The sequence below is a fragment of the Myxocyprinus asiaticus genome, chromosome 24 (genome assembly GCF_019703515.2).
Source record: "Myxocyprinus asiaticus isolate MX2 ecotype Aquarium Trade chromosome 24, UBuf_Myxa_2, whole genome shotgun sequence".
NCBI classification, from domain to species: Eukaryota; Metazoa; Chordata; class Actinopteri; order Cypriniformes; family Catostomidae; genus Myxocyprinus; species Myxocyprinus asiaticus.
In genome coordinates this window covers 40,114,283-40,136,701 of record NC_059367.1, presented here as the reverse complement: position 1 = coordinate 40,136,701, position 22,419 = coordinate 40,114,283, and the positions used below count along the sequence as shown (strand labels likewise).

Below are 22,419 nucleotides of genomic sequence, written 5' to 3'. Positions count from 1 at the left end.
CTAATGTGAGAATTACTAGTAACTTAATTGAATTTCCTATTACTCATAATTGCTCAATTCAACTTGGTGGTCAAGTTATGAAACCAAATGTTTTTTTTGTTTTTTTTTTCTTCCCCAACTAAACTTCAAAACAACTGCACAACTCGTGTACAACATTAATACTAATTTACTAGGTTTTAAAGCTATTCTATTAGAGTTCTGCATCAGATGGCTACAGAGTAAAATGTGGACATTTTCCTCTTTCAAGCCCTATTTAGACTGTGTGCCTGTACTTTTGCTCTCGCCACACCCCCTTTAGACAGTAGTACCTTTTAATTCAGTTTATGTTCGTTACATCTGTCATGTCTGTTTTATACAGGAATGTGTGACTGTGTGTGTGCATTAAACAAGATGCAGTCCCAGTGAGGGACTAAGTGTGTGAGAGAGTATGGGAAAGAGGCAAATGTAAGTGGTGTTTTATAGGTAAAAATCAAAAATCTGCATAATATCATATTAAAAGCCACTATTGATGCCTGGGTCATGCACGGATGTCTGACGTTCTTACAGTTAGTCATTTAGCTTGACCTCTAAGATTTAGAAAATCTTTTTAATAATGAAACAATGATACCTATAACAGGATGTTTCATTTTCCAAAAGTTTCAAAGCTCAAATGCCACCAAATTGTAGGAATAACCCACATGGCCTAGTAAACTAATGGGCAACACCTTCCTACACTGTTATATAGATTTATTTAATAATCAACTCAATGACACTTTTGAAACAATCCTTTATATATAATTATGACCATGTCAACCTTCTTCACCAGCAAGTGCTTTCAAATTCCTCATACAATCAAGGTTACTTCAACATAAATATGAACAATCCTCAGTCTCACACACATATAAAACCTCTTTTCAACAAGAGCGATGTGGATACACCTACATTTTACCCCATGCAATATAAATGTGACCTCATTATTGAAAAAGTGTAAATATGATGCACCTCTCTATTTCAACAAAAACAACAACCTTAATGCCCTAATACCTACAGTCACATTTGTAGAGACTTGGGGTTGGAGGAGAGAGACAGAGCAAGACAGAGGTAATGGAGATGTACAAATAAAATGGGAAAATCTGTAATAAAGTGTTTCACAGGTTAAAGCCAAGAATGCATTTGTGGGTAAAAAAAGACCCAGCGTCTCGTTTTTAAGACATTATTTTTTACATAAAGAGGTCTTTTGATCTGATACTCTGGGTATTCCTCAATTAAGGTGTCTTTGATCATGTGTGCAGACTTTAAAAAATAATAATAATGTAAATAAGAGTTTGCATCACTACCCCTAGAATGCATATGGGGTCCTATGGCGTTCAATGCATTTAACACTGGGATAACTCTTGTAATACATTTAATGTTTTCATTTTCCATTTGTAATGTTATTAAATATATGTTGAATACCATGTTCACTTTAAAACTTATGTGTTGTATGCAAGTATACACTTTGTCATTCAGAAAATGCTTTTATCCAAAGTTCATGACACTATACTTAATTCAAGCACAGTCCTAAAGGAGCAACCTGAAGTTAGATGTCTAGTTCATAGCAAGGGCACAATGGTTATTGCTCATGGATCACTTCTTACTGTTTTTGAACCTGCAACTTTTCTTTCAGTAATATAAGGTTATTTTACAAGTTTGAAAGTTTTGTGTTTGTGTGGGTAGAGTTGTTGAGACATTTCCTATTTTATCACTAACCATGAAAATTGCCAATATTTCTTCTATAGAGCCTTTTTTACACTGTCACCTAAAATGTTCTAATCCATTTTCAATGTGTCTGAACCCATTCAGAATTAAATAAAAGATACTTTAACCATTAAAAAATATATATATATTTTTTTTATAAAGAATAAGAAGCTAGATTTCACCTGGCACTATTTTGACCCACATATGCATTTTAGGACAGTGTAGTTACAAATGCGTTCTAGGGTTCAACTGAATTTGAGCATAGATTTTTATGCATATACTGCATAAAATGAGAGATTATGTGAATTGAGCAGGGTCTTGCTACTTGAGCTGCCCATGTTTTAACATAATAAACGGGAATGTGCAGTCTGTACTGAATACTAGACAAATGCACCATTGGATTCAAACATGCAACAGATTTGTATCTGCATTTCCAATGAAATTTTCTGGGAAAGTTTGCAAATTTTGAAATTGCCGTCTGCACCTGTGAGTTGTGCAAACACATTTAATAGGGGGAATATGTTTAAAATGTATTTTTACAGCCCAAGCTGTGGTACATAGCTGATATACAGGACAGAAAGGAATCTTGACAGCATAAGAATGTGCTGAGGTAGCAAAAGATGTCACACAATCCAAACTATACCCAGAAATGTGCTTTATTCTTCAATATATTGAAGGCCTACCCCTAATATAGCATTTTATCAGAGCAATTAAAGGTCTTGGGTGCTAAGCTGAAATTTTTGAGTGTGCAGTTGATTGTGCGGTTTTACATGTGCTACAATGTCAGTGTTTATCAAGTCGGCCTTTAAGATGAAAAGGTGCTGAGACAAACGGGTCGCAGGAAGTGACATCAGATGTCAGATTGGACACATTAGGGTCTGTGGTCACTGGTCCTTCATAGTGTTTGGAATACTTCGAGAGTGCCTTGGGTTGAAAGGGCAGAGGGGTCACCTGGCCAAGCATGCTCTGTTCGAGGCTGACTGGATGGGAAGAACCCAGATGGGGATGTACAAATTGAGGCAGGGCCACTGGATGGGTGTAAACCTTTCCAGAAGTTTCCTTCTTCCTACCAAAGGGGGCTTGGAGGAAGATGTCAGGCTGCTGGGAGTGTGTCGAGGGGCGAGGAAAAGGAGCATTGGCAAACACATCTCCATCACTATCTGCTTCTTGTCCGATTCGAAATGGAGCTTTGGAGAAGACATTGAGATTTGGATCCTTGTCGGGACGTTGGACTTGTAACGGGAGTTGAGGCGAGTGGTTTTGAGCATGAGCAGGTACTGTGTTCTGTTGCATAACCAGAGAGGATTGTGGAACAGATTCTGATGAAATCTGGAGGTTACTTTGGGCTTCATCCTCATCTGAGTCTTGAAGTAAAGGTCTGGAACCACTACAGTCCAGACTTGGAGTTTCTCCATCACTCACCTGTGACCTCAGTTCTTCTAACTCAACACTTTCATCTTCATCACTGGAATGAAGACAGGTTTCAACAGGGTTCTCAATACCACCTGCCTCCAAAAGGGTTCCAAACCCATCACTCTTCCTGATGGCATCTGCAAAAGTGAAAAACATAGAAGATAATTGAGAATTAGTGACATTATTGCAAATATGCCACAACATGAAGGCGAGTTTAAAGTGAGTTGTCCCAACCTGGTCTCAAGACAAGTCGTGAAATTGTAAGACCTATACTCTCATAGAGAGAGAAAAGGAACCAGTGAACCATGTTGTTACAATTCTTCCCAAGGTTGACCACAAACCTAAACCTTACCAGGATTTTAATAGGAAAATCGGGAGAAAACATCAGGGTTCTGAATGAGCTCTCTTATGATTTTTTCCGTTCTTACGAATTTTAACCCCTAACCCAAAGCAAATCCTAACCATAAAGTGTAACCCCTTACCCAAACCCTAAACCTAACCATGATTTTAACAGTAAAATCATTTTTGTGTACTACTGAAGAAATAAAAAATTGGGTTTGGAACGAGACGACAGAAGTGTATTACAGGTTATTGACACATCAGTCATTTTTATTTCACAAATAAATATGGAATGAGTAACAACATTTGTTTACTGACATTTCTTTTCTTAAAAATAAAGTGTTGGATAGGAGGCTAGTTAAAATTTGATGCATGCATTGTATAGAAATTCTGTTTGTTGATTGGTTGGTGTCTATGGGAATAAAAGTTGTACCTTTTTGGACAATATCTAACGATCTCGTATAAATTATTACAAGTTGTCATGAGACTATGTTGGCTGTTCTTACAGTAAGAATCCTTCTGAACAATACATGGTTGTGACTAATAGTTCAATGGTTATGGCCAAAAGTATGTGGAGACCCAAACACCACACCCATATGTGCTTGTTAAACAATTAATTTTAAAACCACTGACATTATCAATAGTTTTTAAAATCCAGTTTCCGCTCTTCTAGTTCAGCTTTCCTTTATAAACTCAGCAAAAAAAGAAACGTCCTCTCACTTTCAACTGCTTTTATTTTCAGCAAATTTAACACGTGTAAATATTTGTATGAACATAAAAAGTTTCAACAACTAAGATATAAACTGAACAAGTTTCACAGACATGTGACTAACAGAAATGGAATAATGTGTCCCTGAACAAAGGGGGGGGGGGGGTCAAAATCAAAAGTAACATTTGGTATCTGGTGTGGCCACCAGCTGCATTTACTGTACTGCAGTGCATCTCCTCCTCATGGACTGCACCAGATTTGCCAGTTCTTGTTGTGAGATGTTACCCTACTCTTCCACCAAGGCACTTGCAAGTTCCCGGACATTTCTGGGGGGAATGGCCCTAGCCCCTCACCCTCCAATCCAACAGGTCCCAGACGTTTTCAATGGGATTGAGATCCGGACTCTTCGCTGGACATGGCAGAACACTGACATTCCTGTCTTGCAGGAAATCATGCACAGAACGAGCAGTATGGCTGGTGGCATTGTCATGCTGGAGGGACATGTCAGGATGAGCCTGCAGGAAGGGTACCACATGAGGGAGGAGGATGTCTTCCCTGTAACGCACAGCATTGAGACTGCCTGCAATGACAACAAGCTCAGTCCAATGATGCTGTGACACACCGCCCCAGACCATGATGGACCCTCCACCTCCAAATTGATCCCACTCCAGAGTACAGGCCTCGGTGTAACGCTCATTCCCTTGATGATAAACGCGAGTCTGACCATCACCCTTCGTGAGACAAAACTGCGACTCGTCAGTGAAGAGCACTTTTTGCTAGTCCTGTCTGGTCCAGCGAAGGTGGGTTTGTGCTCATAGGCGACGTTGTTGCCGGTGATATCTGGTAAGGACCTGCCTTACAACAGACCTACAAGCCCTCAGTCCAGCCTCTCTCAGCCTATTGCGGACAGTCTGAGCACTGATGGAGGGATTGTGCATTCCTGGTGTAACTCGGGCAGTTGTTGTTGCCATCCTGTACCTGTCCCACAGGTGTGATATTCGGATGTACCGATTCTGTGATCAAGTGTTGTTACACGTGGTCTGCCACTGCGAGGATGACCAGCTGTCCTTCCTGTCTCCCTGTAGTGCTGTCTTAGGCGTCTCACAGTACAGACATTGCAATATATTGCCCTGGCCACATCTGCAGTCCTCATGCCTCCATGCAGCATGCCTAAGGCACGTTCAGGCAGATAAGCAGGGACCCTGGGCATCTTTCTTTTGGTGTTTTTCAGAGTCAGTAGAAAGGTCTCTTTAGTGTCCTAAGTTTTTATAACTGTGACCTTAATTGCCTACCACCTGCAAGCTGTTAGTGTCTTAACGACCATTCCACAGGTGCATGTTCATTAATTGCTTATGGTTCATTGAAAAAACATGGAAAACATTGTTTAAACCCTTTACAATAAAGATCTGTAAAGTTATTTGGATTTTTACAAAATTATCTTTAAAATACAGTGTCCTGAAAAAGGGATGTTTCTTTTTTTGCTGAGTTTATGTTGGAACATACTGTAGCTGTTGGAATTTGCTCCCATTCACAAAAGCATCAGTGTGTTCAGGCACTGATGTTGGTTGATGGGGCCTGGCTCGCATTCAGTATTCCAATTCATCCCAAAGGAGTTCAAAATTCAATTGAGGGTTCTGGACTTGTGCAGGCCATTCAAGATCTTCTACACCCGACTTAGTAAATCATTTTTATATGGAAATTGCTTTGTACACACACAGGGGCATTGTTATGCTGGAACAGAAAAGGACCCATCCCAAAGATGGAATCACACAATTCTGTGAAATGTCAATAGCCGCTTTTCCACTATCGGGCCAGTTCAGGCCAGGGTTATCAACTGGCCAGCCAGGGCCGATAGCCTCTAACCTCAAGCTGCGAGTCCAAAATCGATCTACGTTCCTGCCATCGGGCCAATAGCCCCGCAGCGTTGCCCTAAAACCCGCCGTTAATACACCGCTCTGGTGCCAACGTCACACACCCTGCCCATTTCACAAGCAAGAGGGAAACTCAAGATGAGGTATCATGTTATCTTTTTATCTAGAATATTGAGTTTATGTAGTTTGTAAACATTAGCTAGCTAGCCAGATAAGTTAACATTGACAACTCACCGACTGAAATTACCATGGTGTCCCAAATGGTCTCTCCATTAACAGCAGGACGATGTCCCACCACACCGTCCATGATCTCAAACCATGAAAAGTTATTTTTTGGGTACCGCTTTGTCCATTGTGCATTTTAACTGATTAGTACTGTGCCAGCATTAAAATTTTTTTCCCCAAACCTGTTCCATTTTGCGATGGATACACAACCTTTAACACTGACCCCGCCTCAATTCCAGATTCGCCTTGTTTGGCCCAAGGGTAATCAGCGGGCCAAAAGCCATTGGTCCCGAGAAAGCCCAGAAGAGGTGCGATGAAGCCCCGGAAGTGACAGTGGGAACGCAACTGGCCCTGACATGCACTAGCATGCCCTCATTTGGCCCGACAATGGAAACTCGGCTATTGTATGGTGTAGCATTATGATTTGTTTTAATTAAAAGGAATATTACGGGTTCAACACAAGTTAAGTTCAGACAACAGCATTTGTGCCACAATGTTGAAGGTACTTACTTACAATGGAAGTGAATGGAACCAGTCAATTTATATGCTAAAATGCACCGTTTCAAAATTATAACCACAAGACGTTAACACTATACATGTTAACATTATTTTAATGTGATAAAACTGTTTACTAACCGTTTCTGTGTAAAGTTAAATCCAATATTACAGTTTTGTTGTCATGATGGCATAACACTGGTAAACCCTGTAATCCCAAAAAGCAATTTTTTAACATTATAATCATGTTTACAGTATATGTATTATGTTTATATCTTGTGGCTATACTATTGAAACAGTGTGCATTTTAATGTTTATGAACTGTCCCATTCACTTCCATTGTAAGTTCCTCTCTGTAACCACAAAAATAAATAAATAAATATTTTAAATAGTCATAATAATTGTTTTGGTAATCAACAATATGACAAAAATGTAGTCAACTGAGCTTAACTTGTATTGAACCTGAATTAGATGGCGGTATCTACATACTTTTGGACATGAGGTACAAATTGTTTTTAATAAACCAATTAAATAATAATAAAAAATAAAAAAAAACAGTTATTGTTGTGGCCTGTAAAAAGACAGTGAAGCACAGACCAGTCGATGAGTATACAGAACATTTACAAATTGTCAGTATGCTGTGTCTCTAAGACAAGAATCTGTATGTTAAAAAAATATGTTGAAGTAAATAAAGGGGGGGGGGGGAGATTAGGAGCACCATTTCTACAATGTTTCTTTCACAACATGTACACTGTGTAAATAAACAATGAAGTTGTATAGCAACAAAGCACACAAATGAAGCACATTCTACTACAGTACAATCCGCAACACTACAGACAAAATACCACAACTAATGTTTAACATCTATGACATCTACCACTCACAAACCTTGTTTCCACAAACTGTCACTATTAGTCCTTAAATAAATCACATGTTGTATTTTCAAGAAATGTGTCTAGTCAGAACTCAACCAAGCTGTTCATAAAAGAACAAACTGATAGGGAGAGCCACTATCTTCATTTATTTAAGCTTTTTTAAGTTTTCACTGGGAAGAGACATTATTGTGAATTGTTAAAAGCTAGCATTGAAGAAGATTTTGCTCAGCAATGTCAGGGTTATAAAATAACGTTACTAAATACTCCTAAAAAGCTTTGAGAGCCATGGAAACAAGGAGAAAACAGAAAAGACACGATGATTGAACTGACATAAGGGCAGATGCAAGTCTTACCTTAATGATGAAGGAAATGGCTAGCAAGTGTTGCAAAGGATTAATACAGCAGTGCACTAAACAAGGCAGGACTCAACAAATAAGGGCCCACTAGCCATTAACATTTAACATTTGCCCTATCGGGTCAGTTCTTGCATTCAAACGGTCAGAATCAGTTCGATCAGAAAGACTCGCAGACTAGAGTAAAGTTTAAGATGACATTTATTTGATGTATATAAAATGGGAATGTAATGTCTCTCTTTGGCGTAAGCCCCATCTGGTGGACCGAAGTTGTACTCGGAACCGTCAAATCCTGCCGGAGATAGGAGGCAGGGGTGAGGAGCCTACCCCCGTGCAGGACGGGACTCAACTGGTGGCGGTTGGTTGGTGGAGGATGCCGTGTTGGCACACTGAAACAGCAATGTGATAGATTGTAAGCAGACTTATAAAGCAATGGCTGATGCATGATTGGCTAGGAGTTACCTAGCTAATGGTGCAATGATGTACGGCTGCGCGTTTTCCCGGTAGAACTACGCTGCATTTCCATTTCTTTGAAGAGCGAGAGAGAGATTGAAAAGGACCATGCGGCACCTAGATTTTCTTGACCAGCGGACCGGTCCTCGTCTGTGCGCAACGTCGGTGCATGCACCGACCATTGACTGTACTAAAAGAGTATCACAAACCATAGTATTGTGCATGCGTCAAACACGTTCGTATTCGCCTGCGGTCAGAAAAGTATACTTTGGAAGGCAATGTGGTCAGCCAGGCGCAATCTAATTCGGATTGCGGAAAAACTAAGTATACCCGGGCCTTTACAGACTGGATAAGCATTAACTATAGTTCTATGCCAATATATCGGCCGGGCCAATTAATTGGCCAATATTTCAACATTTTGAGGTTATCAGCTTGAGAAAATACAGTGACAAGAAAAAGTATGTGAACCCTTTGGAATTAGCTTGTTTTCTGCATTAACTAGTCATAAAATGTGATCTCATCTTCATCAAAGTCACAAGTATAGACAAAGCACAATGTGCTTAAGGTAACAACACACAAACAATTATAATCTTTCATGTCTTTATTGAACACGTCCCATTAAACATTCACAGTGCTGTGGAAAAAGTAAGTGAACCCTTGGATTTAATAACTGGTCGATCCTCCTTTGGCAGCAATAACCTAAACCAAGCGTTACCGGTAGCTGCGGATTAGACCTGCACAACGTTCAGAAGGATTTTTTGGACCATTCATCCTTACCGAACTGCTTCAGCTCAGCCACATTCTAAGGATATCTGATGTGAATGGCTCTCGAGGTCGTTCCACAGCATCTCTATTGGGTTAAGGTCTGGGCTCTGACTGGGCCACTCCAAAAGGTGTTTTTTTCTGTTTTTGAAGCCATTCTGCAGGGATTTACTTTGATGTTTTGTGTCATTGTCCTGCTGCATCACCCAACTTCTACTGAGCTGGTGCACAGCCACCCTGATACTATCCTGTAAGATATCTTGATGTACTTGGGAATTCATTTTTCCCTCGATGATGGCAAACTGTCCAGGTTAGCAACAATTCTTGATCATAAGTCTTCTGTGATTTTTGCGAGGCGTGGTCAACGTCAGCAGATGCTTCTTATAAAAAGCACTCAAAAATTTTGAGATACCTATTCACAAGTAAAAGTAGCTCTAACCTACACCTCCAGTCTCGTTTCATTAATTAGATGCCAGGTTTGCCAACTCCTGAATCTAATTAACTTTTGTTGACATCTTTAGCCTAGGGGTTCACTTACTTTTTCCACAGCACTATGAATGTTTAAAGGGATGTGTTCAATAAATATATTAAATATTATAATTGTTTGTGTGCTGTTAGTTTAATCACAATGTTGTTTGTCTATACTTGTTACTTTGATGAAGATAAGATCACATTTCATGACCAATTAATGCAGAAAACCAGCTAATTCGGGGGGCCTGGGTAGCTCAGTGAGTAAAGACGCTGGCTACCACCCCTGGAGTCGCGAGTTCGAATCCAGGGCGTGCTGAGTGACTCCAGCCAGGTCTCCTAAGCAACCAAATTGGCCCGGTTGCTAGGGAGGGAAGAGTCACATGAGGTAACCTTCTCATGGTCGCTATAATGTGGTTCACTCTCAGTGGGGTGCATGGTGAGTTGTGCGTGGATGCCGCGGAGAATAGTGTGAAACCTCCACATGCACTATGTCTCTGCAGTAAAGCGCTGAACAAGCCATGTGATAAGATGCATGGGTTGACGGTCTCAGACGCGGAGGCAACTGAGATTCATCCTCCACCACCCAGATTGAGGCGGGTCACTATGCCACTATGAGGACTTACAGCACATTGGGAACTGGGCATTCCAAATTGGGAAAAAAAAGGGGAGAAAAAAAAAAGAAATAATAATAAAAAGAAAACTAGCTAATTCCAAAATATTCACATACTTTTTCTTGCCTCTGTAACTGTGTCCACTTGGAAGCTGTGTTTGTTTCCCCTTGTGTCAGTTCCAAAATCTACCAACAACCTTGACAATGAATAAAGAACATCTGTTGTCAAATTTGACTTTTAAGTAAATATTATATAAAATAAGTGATAGTTTTATAAAATGTTCTTCTAATTCTAGATATCAGTTTTGACATCAGCCGAAATGTCGATTATCTGTGTAATGTGCTTTTGTTTGCATATAAACACTCATCAGGGGAGCGAAAAGTATAGAGATTGCAATATAAGAGAAATGGGATGTAATCTAAAGCTTTCCTCTGTTTTGTACTGGATTTTTAATTCAACAGATTTAACATTAAACATATATTTAAAAGGCAAAAGTTTGGAATAATGTACAGATTTTGCTCTTATGGAAAGAAATTGGTACTTTTATTCACCAAAGTGGCATTCAGCTGATCACAATGTATAGTCAGGACATTAATAACGTGAAACATTACTATTACAATTTGAAAGAAACATTTCAGAACTTCTTAAACTACTTCAAAGAGTTCTCATCAAAAAATCCTCCACATTCAGCAATGACAGCTTTGCAGATCCTTGGCATTCTAGCTGTCAGTTTGTCCAGATACTCAGGTGACATTTCACCCCACACTTCCTGTAGCACTTGCCATAGATGTGGCTGTCTTATCGGGCACTTCTCACGCACCTTACAGTCTAGCTGATCCCACAAAAGCTCAATGGGGTTAAGATCCATAACACTCTTTTCCAGTTATCTGTTGTTCAATGTCTGTGTTTCTTTGTCCACTCAAAACTTTTCTTTTTGTTTTTCTGTTTCAAAAGTGGCTTTTTCTTTGCAATTCTTCCCATAAGGCCTAAAGAGTCTTCTCTTTACTGTTGTACATGAAACTGGTGTTGAGCGGGTAGAATTCAATGAAGCTGTCAGCTGAGGACATGTGAGGTGTCTATTTCTCAAACTAGAGACTCTGATGTACTTATCCTCTTGTTTAGTTGTATCTGGGCCTTCCACATCTCTTTCTGTCCTTGTTAGAGCCAGTTGTCCTTTATCTTTGAAGACTGTAGTGTACACCTTTGTATGAAATCTTCAGTTTTTTGGCAATTTCAGGCATTGAATAGCCTTCATTCCTCAAAACAATGATTGACTGATGAGTTACTAGAGAAAGCTGTTTCTTTTTTGTCATTTTTGACCTAATATTGACCTTAAGACATGCCAGTCTATTGCATACTGTGGCAACTCAAAAACAAACACAAAGACAATGTTAAGCTTCATTTAACAAACCAAATAGCTTTCAACTGTGTTTGATACAATGGCAAGTGATTTTCTAGTTCCAAATTAGTAATTTAGCATGATTACTCAAGGATAAGGTGTTGGAGTGATGACTGCTGGAAATGGGGTCTGTCTAGATTTGATCAAAAATGACTTTTTTCAAATAGTGATGGTGCTGTTTTTTACATCAGTAATGTCCTGACTATACATTGTGATCAGTTGAATGCCACTTTGGTGAAATAAAGCACCAATTTCCTTCCAAAACAGCAAAATCTGTACATTATTATAATAACTTTTGGCCACCGGTGTATTTTAGCACCTATGATTGGCTGAGTAAAGTGACACCATCCAATCACTGATCATGTTACTGAAATTGCATGTGTGTACAGGTGTTTCAAAAGCACACGTCTGTTACACGGCACGTTTGTATCTGGTCAAGAAAAGGAAAAAATAGACATGAGTAAGAGTAATGTATGGTCAGTAAATTAATTAACTGATCTGAAGCTAATATGTTTAGTTTTTTTTAATAAGACAAATTTAATAAATTTGTCTTTGAGACAAAATCTTAAAAATAAGATAATTTTTTCTTCTTTTTTGCTGCCCTAAAGAAACTGCATGAGCTAATGTTTAAGTATATTCCACAATAAAAAATATATATCTACACCAAAGGCTACAATTACTGTTGCTTAAGTAGGCAACACACAATATTAAAGGGATAGTTCACCCGAAAATGAATATTCTTTCATAATTTACTCACCATCGTGCCATCCCAGATGTGTGACTTTCTTCATTTTAGAAGAATATTTCAGCTCTGTAAGTCCATACAATGCAAGCGAATGGTGACCAGACCTTTGAAGCTCAGAAAAGCATATAAGGGAAGCATAAAATAATCCATAAGACTCAGTTGTTATATCATGTGGGTGAGAAACAGATCAATATTTAAGTCCTATTTTTACTATAAATATCCACTTTTACTTTGACATTCTTTCACATTTTTAAGGGAAAGTAAAACTGAAGATTTATGGTAAAAAAGGACTTTATTGATCCGTTTCTCATCCACTCCTGTCATATTACTTCAGAAGACATATCTTAAACCACTAGAGTCGTATGGATTACTTTTATGTGGCCTTTATGTGATTTTTGGAGCTTAAAACTTCTGGTCACCATTCACTTGCATTGTATAGACCTACAGAGTGATTTTCTTCTAAAAATATTTGTTTGTGTTCTGCAGGTGAAAGAAAGTCATACACATCTGGGATGGAGGGTGAATAAATGAAATAATTTTCCCTTTAAGAAGCAAGGGTGTGTAAACATTTGAATTGGGTCATTTGTGTAGATTCAGTTATTATTTTGTCTTGTGAAATATGTATATTAAAATATCTTAAAATGTATTAAAATGTCCAGCTTCATCAGTACTAAATATATTTAAAAAAAATGTTTATGATGTTTTAATTGTTTAGGCTGAGTTTAGAAGAAAAAAAGTCAGATTAAAAATGCGAGATGTTTAGTCACTAACTGTGAGTGTATGTATATATATATATATATATATATATATATATATATATATATATATATATATATAAAACACCAGTTTGTCAATTTCACAGTTCGTAAATTCCACCCTTTCAGGAATAATGGAAAACACCAACCTGCCTAAGAACCATTAACACAGCCAAATATCTGTTTCCATCTACACTTTTTATTTAATATTCTCCTTTTCAGAATTGTTCAAAAATAGAAGGAACACGCTGCTCGATATAATGTTATAAAATGAAATGACGGCATTCCAGTATAGAGATTTTTTTCAAAATTTTCTCATTGTCATTACAGTATACCCCCTGACATAGACTGTAAATCATACACACTGCAACACAAGAAACATTATGCACAACGTAAGACTACTTTAGCCACACCACTATGTGCATTTCTAAGAGTAATATGAAGTATTACAGTCAGATTGCATAGGTTAGCCACATTAAACAAGCTCACAGGGGAAGGAGGAAGAGTCAAAGGAAAAAGAAAAGAAAATGACCAGGTGGAAAACATAGAAAACATTACATAAATGAAACTTTATACAATAATGTTCTACCGATGCATCTGCTGCACAAGCTATGAACAAAATAATGATTTAAAGCTAAATAAAACAAAGCACTTAGCATTAAACAAACAATAACCAAGTATACTCTTAAGCAGTTATATCTAAAAGGAAATGAAAGAAAATTATTACTGCTTCACATATCCAAATATGAAAATGTCAAGTACATATAGACAATACATTTTCTTCTATCTTTGATATGTCTTTACAACATGACATTGTAGAGTCGATATTCATTAAGTGTCACAGTGCAGTGTAACAGCTTTGGGAATGTTCTCTCAAGAATTAATCGACCGGTGTTTTTATCTCTCACAGGCAAGACCTCAGGAATATTTGTCCGTCATGGGCTCTGTCTCATCAATATACTGTAATGAAACTGTACTGTTCATTTAATCACAGTTAACTTGAATTAACACATATCTTTCTTTTTATAATTTTAAGTGAATAGGATTTACAACAGCGACTTTATCAGAGAAGGCAACGGCTAAAATGAAGCTCACAGAAAGAAATGCCTGATTCATATTTCACCCAAAAATAAAAAATGGTAATTTCCATAAAGAGAATAAAGCCTTTTTTTTTTTTTTAGGACTATCAAGTTATTTATTTTTACATTTTTTACCCAAATTCATATTACTGCAAAGCAAAAAATTATTGAATTCTTATTACTTTAACACAGTAATGAAAATTATCCTCTATGGACATGCCTTTTTAATGTTAAAATAAATGTCATGATATATTCACATAAGTAAGCAAAAACTGTAAGTATAAAAAAAATATATAATACAACCCAAATTCCAAAAAAGTTGGGACAGTATGAAAAATGCTAATAAAACAAAAGAGTGATTTGTAAATTATATTCACCCTTTGCTATATTGAAAGCACGACAGCAACACATAATATGATGTTTTACCTTGTGAATTTCATTGTTTTCTTGAAAATGTACAGTCATTTCAAATCAGGTGATTGCAACACGCTCCAAAAAAGTTGAGACAGGGGCAATTTTAGACTAATAACAATTTGACGAGTTGAAATAACAAGGCAATGTGAAACAGGAGATGTTAAACAGGTGAGAAAATCATGTCATAGTATACAAAGAGCCTCCAAAAACAGCCAAGTCCTTCAAGAGCAAGGATCATTCGAGACTTGTTAATTTGCCAACAGATGCTTCAGCAAATAATCCAGCACTTTGAGAACAATGTTCCCCAAAGACAAATTAGAAGGATTTGGGGCATTTTACCCTCTACAGTGCACAATATAGTTAAAAGATTCAAGGAATCTGGTCAAATCACGATGCGTAAAGGACAAGACGAAAACCACTTCTGAATAAACGTGATCTCTGATCCCTCAGACATCACTGTCTTAAAAAACATCATTCATCTGTAATTGATATCATGAACATGGGCTTGAGATTACTTTAGTTAACCTTTGTTAGTCAACACCGTTTGCTGCTGCATCCACAGACGCAAGTTAAGACTTTACTATGCAAAGCAGAAGCCCTACATCAACACTGTCCAGAAGCGCTGCAGACTTCTCTGGGCTCGGTCTCATCTTAGATGGAAAGTAGAACAGTGGAACTGTGTTTTTTGGTCCGAAGAGTCCACATTTAAAAAATTTTTGTAAAGCAGTCGTGTTATCCGGGCCAAAGAGCAAAAGGAACATCCAAGCTGGTATTAGCATCAGGTCCAAAAGCCAGTGTCTGTATGGGCCAGGGGTGTGTCAGTGCCCATTGGCATGGGTAACTCGCACATCTGTGAGAACATCATGAATGCAGACAGATATGTACACATTTTGGAGCAGCATATACTGCCATCCAGCACCGTCTTTTCCAGCGACGTCCTGGCATTTTCAGCAGGACAACTTCAAACTACAAACTGGCCGAATAAGCAGAGAGTGCGGGTGCTAGATTTGCCTTGACCATCTCCAACTGAGAATGTGTGGCACATTATGAAGCGCACAATACGGCAACCAAGACCCCGTACAATCGTGCAGCTGAAGACCTGCATAATGGATGAATGGGGGAAAATTCCACTTTCTGATTTGAAATTACTGTACATAAAAAAATAAAATAAATAAATAAAAAAAATGAAACTCACAAGGTAAAACATCATATAATATTTAGTTGTGGTGCTTTCAATCTAGCAAAGGGTGAATATAATTTACAAATCCCTCCTTTTTGTTTTTATTAGCATTTTTCATACTGTCCGAACTTTTTCATAATTGGGGTTGTATATATAGCTATTTTTTCCTGCATTACAGAAAAGAGAATGAGATTTTTCCACATTACAGTAGAGAGAATTAGATTTTTCTGCATTACATTAAATAGTTCAAGATTGTTCCGCATTACATTAAAGGTAATTGGGCAGATTAACTAAACAGTTGTGCCACTTTTGCGCGTGGTATTTCAGCACAAATACCTGCATCTTCAATATGTAAATGAAGTCACTGTCATTCCTTTCCGTGCAAACACGCCTCCTTTCTATGTAAATTAGGCTCATTAAAGATTGTGCTTCATTCACAAAACTTTGTGCAACTTGCCCTGCGCAATTTACATCACGCTATTACCGCCAAATGAAAGTAGGCGGTAAAATTAATTTTATATAAAAGAGATGTTTGTGAGCATTTTCAAATGATCATTTCAGCAGTAATTACTCAAATAATCATCAAATGATTTGAGCGTTATAACCTGGTATATATCAAAGTGACGCTGTTCAGTCCCGGCAGGCTGGGTCAAATACAGTGGTCTGCGGCATCCTCAGCTATACTGTGTTCAGAATCAGACAGCAAAATCAGAATTGCACATGGACATTGTGTTCAGCAGCGGTTTTGTGGGTGTGTTTGCACCTTTGCCTGATCTGCATAATTCCTTTAGTGGATCGGGTGCTAAACAAGCGCAGTTAGTGCCAAAAAAACAGCGCTTTTAGCGGGCGCAATTCATTCTTAGTGAATCTGCCCCAATTAGATTTTTATGCACTACAGTAAAGACAACACAATTTTTATGCTTTATAATAAAGACAAGATTTTTCCACATTACAGTAAAGAGTACGAAATTTTTTCGCATTACAATAAAGACAAGATGTTTCCGCATTACAGTAAAGAGTACGAAATTTTTTCACATTACAATAAAGACAAGATTTTTCCGCATTACAGTAAAGAGTACAAGATTGTTTTGCATTACAATAAAGACAACAAGATTTTTCCGCATTACAGTAAAGAGTACAAGATTGTTTTGCATTACAATAAAGACAACAAGATTTTTCCACATTACAGTAAAGAGTACGAAATTTTTTCGCATTACAATAAAGACACGATTTTTCCGCATTACAGTAAAGAGTACGAAATTTTTTCGCATTACAATAAAGACAAGATTTTTCTGCATTACAGTAAAGAGTACAAGATTGTTTTGCATTACAATAAAGACAACAAGATTTTTCCACATTACAGTAGAGTGTGAGATTTTTCCGCATTACAATAAAAACAAGATTTTTCAACATTACAGTAAAGAGTACGACATTTTTTGCATTACAATAAAGACAAGATTTTTCCGCATTACAGTAAAGAGTACGAAATTTTTTGCATTACAATAAAGACAAGATTTTTCCGCATTACAATAAAGACAAGATTTTTCCGCATTACAGTAAAGAGTACGAAATTTTTTGCATTACAATAAAGACAAGATTTTTCCGCATTACAATAAAGACAAGATTTTTCCGAATTACAGTAGAGTACAAGATTGTTTTGCATTACAATAAAGACAACAAGATTTTTCCACATTACAGTAAAGAGTATGAGATTTTTCCGCATTACAATAAAGACAAGATTTATTCGCATTACAATAAAGACAAGATTATTCCGCATTACAGTTGAGTACAAGATTTTTCTGCATTATAATAAACACAAGTTTTTTCCGCATTACAGTAAAGAGTACAAGATTTTTCTCTATTACAGTAAAGAGGAGTTTTTCCTAGATTGACTGATATTTTCCACATTACAGTGAGATTTTTCAACATTACAGTGTGATTTTTCCGCATAACAGTAAAGAGAACAAGATTTTTTCTGCATTACACTAGGCTACTGAGTGTGTGTGTGTGTGGGGGGGGTGCTTTATTGTTTTGAAAGTTATGTCATAATGCAGAAAAAAAAAATTTGGTGCATTGTTTTTCTTTTGATTTTGGGTGAAATATGACATTTCTTTCACGTTTTGTGAGATGCACCACAAAAATAACTGGTGCTACTGTAGGTGTCTTCAAACACCCTATACTTGTGACCTTCTTTGTTTTTCCAGCAAGTGATACACATCCTGTATCTACATTTCTAATTTAAAGCTTGTTGGATCAAACTTTATTGAACACTGAATCTCTTAAAAACTGCTGAATTCTGAAATCACTATCTGTATATTCAAGTTTATCCAAAACACCCTTCACAAGAAAGACTCAGAGAAGACCCACAATGGAGTAACACAAGACACAAAATAAAATTCAAAATGACAGAAGCAACCTTAGATCTTGTGTTCTGACGCACAGATAAATAATCTTTATCTTATAATATTTAACATGAGAATAATACACATTTTATACAGATTCTCAGTCCTTACACTGATCCTACAGACGGCCTTGTTTACCCCCCAAATCATTTTTATCTACATATTGCATTTACCCTTTATGTGTCTTTAAAGGTAACAATGCAATACTGATTGGATCAAACATATACAAAAGAGTTATTGTAGGGGTACTACTGGGTGTAGCAAGTGACACATGGACACAAATAAGTCAGATATAGCAAAAGAAAAAGAAGCGGGGGAAGAAATGATCAAGTAAATGAACAAATTAATGAATGGAGGAGGAAGAGACAGAATGACTGAATATACAAATGATGGAATGAAAGACCATCAGAGATGGGGTGAGTCTAAAGAATATATAGAGAGTGTATGAAAGCATTTAAACATTTGTGTGCTGATACGTTTATTGGTGATATTGCTGCATGGCTAGAACTTTGCAGGATAAGCTAAATTTTACAGAACAGGCTTAAGGGCAATCTAATAATGTAGTAAAGGAAACTTCCACTTTGTACATGGCTTCAATGATTTTCAGCTTTCCTGACATTTGCTTTTGGCTTTCTAAGGATGCTTATACACTAGAGTGTAAGTTACGTCAGAAAATGCTACAAATCCTTCGATTTCAAAGGGTTTTGTGCATTGGAAAGCTGTAGAAAGAAAACAGGGGTTTGGTGAAAATGTCCAAATTTGAGAAAAAAATTTTTTTTTGGCTTCATATCAACACTAGTTGAAAAATATAATTGGTTAAGTGAAGGATAGATCAATGATGGAGTCATGAGAATGTGTATGGGTCAGCAGAAAAGAGACACACAGCAAAAGGGAACAGAATGCCAGAGTAAAATATGGGAAAGGACGCTCTATAGGCTTAGCTGGACGAAGACTACTGTGGTTTTATGAGACTACTCAAGGTTGAGGTTTCATAACTCTGGCTATTAAGTATTTAAGAATTGCACGCTGCCCCCCAAAAAAGTTGCCCTATCCCTCCCTCTCTCTCGGTTTCCTCTATAAGTCGATGAGTTGGTCCACCAGCAGAAGAGAGCGTGCCAACGAGGGCAGACTGGTCTCAGAACTGCCACTGTTGCTGCGCGAATGACCACCTAGAACATGCCGGAAAGAGGAAAAGAGAAAGAGTGAAGGAGGGAGAGAGATAGAGAGAAGAAAGGCGAGCAATGAGAAGTGTGTGAAAGAATGGGATTGAAGGGAAGATGAGTGGAGGAAGGCAGCAGAGGGGTGAGAAAAGAGAAGAAGCAAAAACCAGATGAATAGCAAGAAAGAGAAAGCATAAAACGCTGAAATAACAGAGTGGTATTAAAGGAATATTCCAGGTTCAAAACAAGTTGAGCTCAATTGACAGCATTTGTGGCATAATGTCGATTACCACAAAAAATATTTTCGACTAGTCCCTCCTTTTCTTTAAAAAAAAAAAAAGCAAAAATGGAGGTTAAAGTGAGGCACTTACAATGGAAGTGAATGGGGCCAATTTTTGGAGGGTTTGAAGGCAGAAATGTGAAGTTCATAATTTTATAAAAGCACTTACATTCATTCTTCTGTTAAATTTCATGTACTATTTGAACTTTGAAGTTGTTTAAATTGTCATTTCTACAGTTGTTTTAGCGTTTGTTGATCTTACATCATGGCAACAAAGTTGTAATTGGATGTAACTTTACACAGAAAAGGTGAGTAAGTGATTTTATCACACTAAAATCATGTTAACACACATATTGTTTATGTCTTGTGGCTATACTTTTGAAACAGTGAGTATTTGAACATATACTGATTGACCCCATTCACTTACATTGTAAGTGCCTCAAATGGAACCCATATTTTAGAATTTTTTAAAGAAAAGGAGGGGCAAGTCAAAATAAATTTTTTTGGTAATCAATATTATGCCACAAATGCTGTTGATTAAGCTCAACTTGTATGGAACCCGGAATATTCCTTTAAAGGAAGGATTAAGTGTGGCAGTACCTAAATAATGTAAAGAGGATGGCAAGAAAGAAAAACTAACCAAAGTTGGAAAAGCCTAGAATATTGAAACAAAAGTCCAGAGGTGAATTACATTCACTAAAATGCTACTTTGTCTCAAGCCATGTTTCCATCCAAGTTACGAATAAACTTTGTGCAAAAATAAATAAATAAATAAATGAAACATATTGTACTTTTGTGAATAAAGCAGTGTCACCATCCTATTTGTTTAAGGAACAAAATCGTCACTTCTGGGGAAATTGGTGCAAAGTAGAAATCAACAAAATGAAAGCTGAAGCCACTGTGACTCTTTTAAAAAATGAAATACATTGGTTGCGGTTAAGGGTGTGTAGACAAAACACACAGACAAACTTTATGTTTAGTAGCGTTCAGCAGCAGATGCTTTAAGTCTGGGAGCGGAAGCATGTCAGACAGTTCTGGGAGGTAAAAGTATCATTTTGATGACAGATGATTTGGTATTTCAGAACAACCAGAGCATCATTTTAAATGCTATGCAATGATACTGATGAAATTTTTGGGAGATTTTATCTGCATCTCGGTGTTTCCATCTAGCATTTGTTATGCAGTATCCCAAAATTTGCATACAAATATGTGGATGTAAACCCAGCTACAGACATCTAAAGTCTCTGGTGCATAGTTAACATTTAAAGGTGCACCGAGTAATTTTTTACTCATTATAAAAGTTTTTTTCTCCTAAAGAAATTAATAAGGATTTTGAAACATATGTATAAAATCATGATTACTCACATGAGATGAATTATCAGTAACCTGATAAAAGCTGTTTTAATCTACATGGAGAGAGTCTCCTCATGGGGGCGGCCATGTTAGCATCACATGACCAGATGAACACTCAGTAACTGCCCTGTTTTTGGACATTTTTACTCCTGGATTAAATTAATCATGGCTGACTGTAAATAGTGAATTTCTGGGGGCCTGGGTAGCTCAGCGAGTAAAGACTTTGACTACCACCCCTGGAGTCACGAGTTCAAATCCAGGGCGTGCTGAGTGACTCCAGCCAGGTCTCCTCAGCAACCAAATTGGCCCGGTTGCAAGGGAGGGTAGTGTCACATGGGGTAACCTCCTCGTGGTCGCTATAATGTGGGGCGCACGGTGAGTTTTGCGTGGATGCCGCGGAGAATAGCGTGAAGCCTCCACACGCGCTGTGTCTCCGCAGTAACACGCTCAACAAGCAATGTGATAAGATGCGTGGACTGACGGTCTCAGAAGCTGAGGCAACTGAGATTCGTCCTCCGCCACCCAGATTGAGGCGAGTCACTACACCACCACAAGGGCTTAGAGCGCATTGGGAATTGGGCATTCCAAATTGGGGAGAAAAGGGGAGAAAAAATAAAATAAAAAATAAAAATAGTGAATTTCTAAAATGGCACTGGTAACAAAAAACTACTGAGTATGAATGATTACTGAGTGCACCTCTTGTCTTGTTTTTTCAATAAAAATATCTAAACATCCTTAAAACAAGATAAATTTACATGAGAAACAAAATTGCATAAAATATTAAGACTTTCAGAGAATATATCAAGAGCATATGAGTAAGTGTATTCTTTTTCTTACATAGTTTTTTCTGGTTTAAAGCCTAAACATCACTAAGTTTTAGATTAAACTTAGGTTAGATATAAGCTTAAAAAAAATATATATATATATATATATATCAGTGGGGTAAGAAACATAAACTTCATTCAAGATATATTCTATGAATGTTTGAGTATGTTTTGCTGCTAAGGTAAATGTATCTTGTTTTAAGAGTGTTTAAATAAGAAAATAAGAAAATAAAATTGATCATTTAAGAAAATTATTAAGAAAATAATATATTTACATTTTTAATTAATTACTTTTTCGTTGATAATATTGTGGTACATGACACCTGAAAAATGTGAATACGAATGTACCCCTGATTTAAAGACAGGACATGGACATAGTTTAAGATGCAGAAATCGCAGCTAAAAGCATGTTTCCTTTACATTTGTGTTACTCAATTTAAGCAATAATTTAGTAACTCCAATAACACCAGTGTCTGGAACAATTTGACAGCAGAACACCACTTCTTTTTTATAATAAGTTCGCAACCATATGGCT

The 22,419-nt window shown here is 37.3% G+C and overlaps 1 protein-coding gene across 7 annotated transcripts in view; it reads right to left on the bottom strand.

Annotated features, from left to right (window-relative positions):
- Nucleotides 1-261: 261 nt before the first annotated feature.
- aak1a (AP2 associated kinase 1a) overlaps nt 262-22,419 on the bottom strand; it is a 93,763-nt gene continuing 71,605 nt past the window's right edge. For 5 of the 7 annotated variants that reach the window (XM_051652454.1, XM_051652456.1, XM_051652455.1 and 2 more), the window contains one exon: nt 262-3,266. In XM_051652454.1, coding sequence (XP_051508414.1) covers nt 2,500-3,266 — 767 coding nt within the window. In that variant the 3' untranslated portion in view covers nt 262-2,499. Of the gene's footprint in view, nt 3,267-10,409; nt 10,490-15,935; nt 19,437-22,419 lie in introns of those variants that run through there. The other 2 variants (XR_007892800.1, XM_051652459.1) reach the window with 2 other exon arrangements.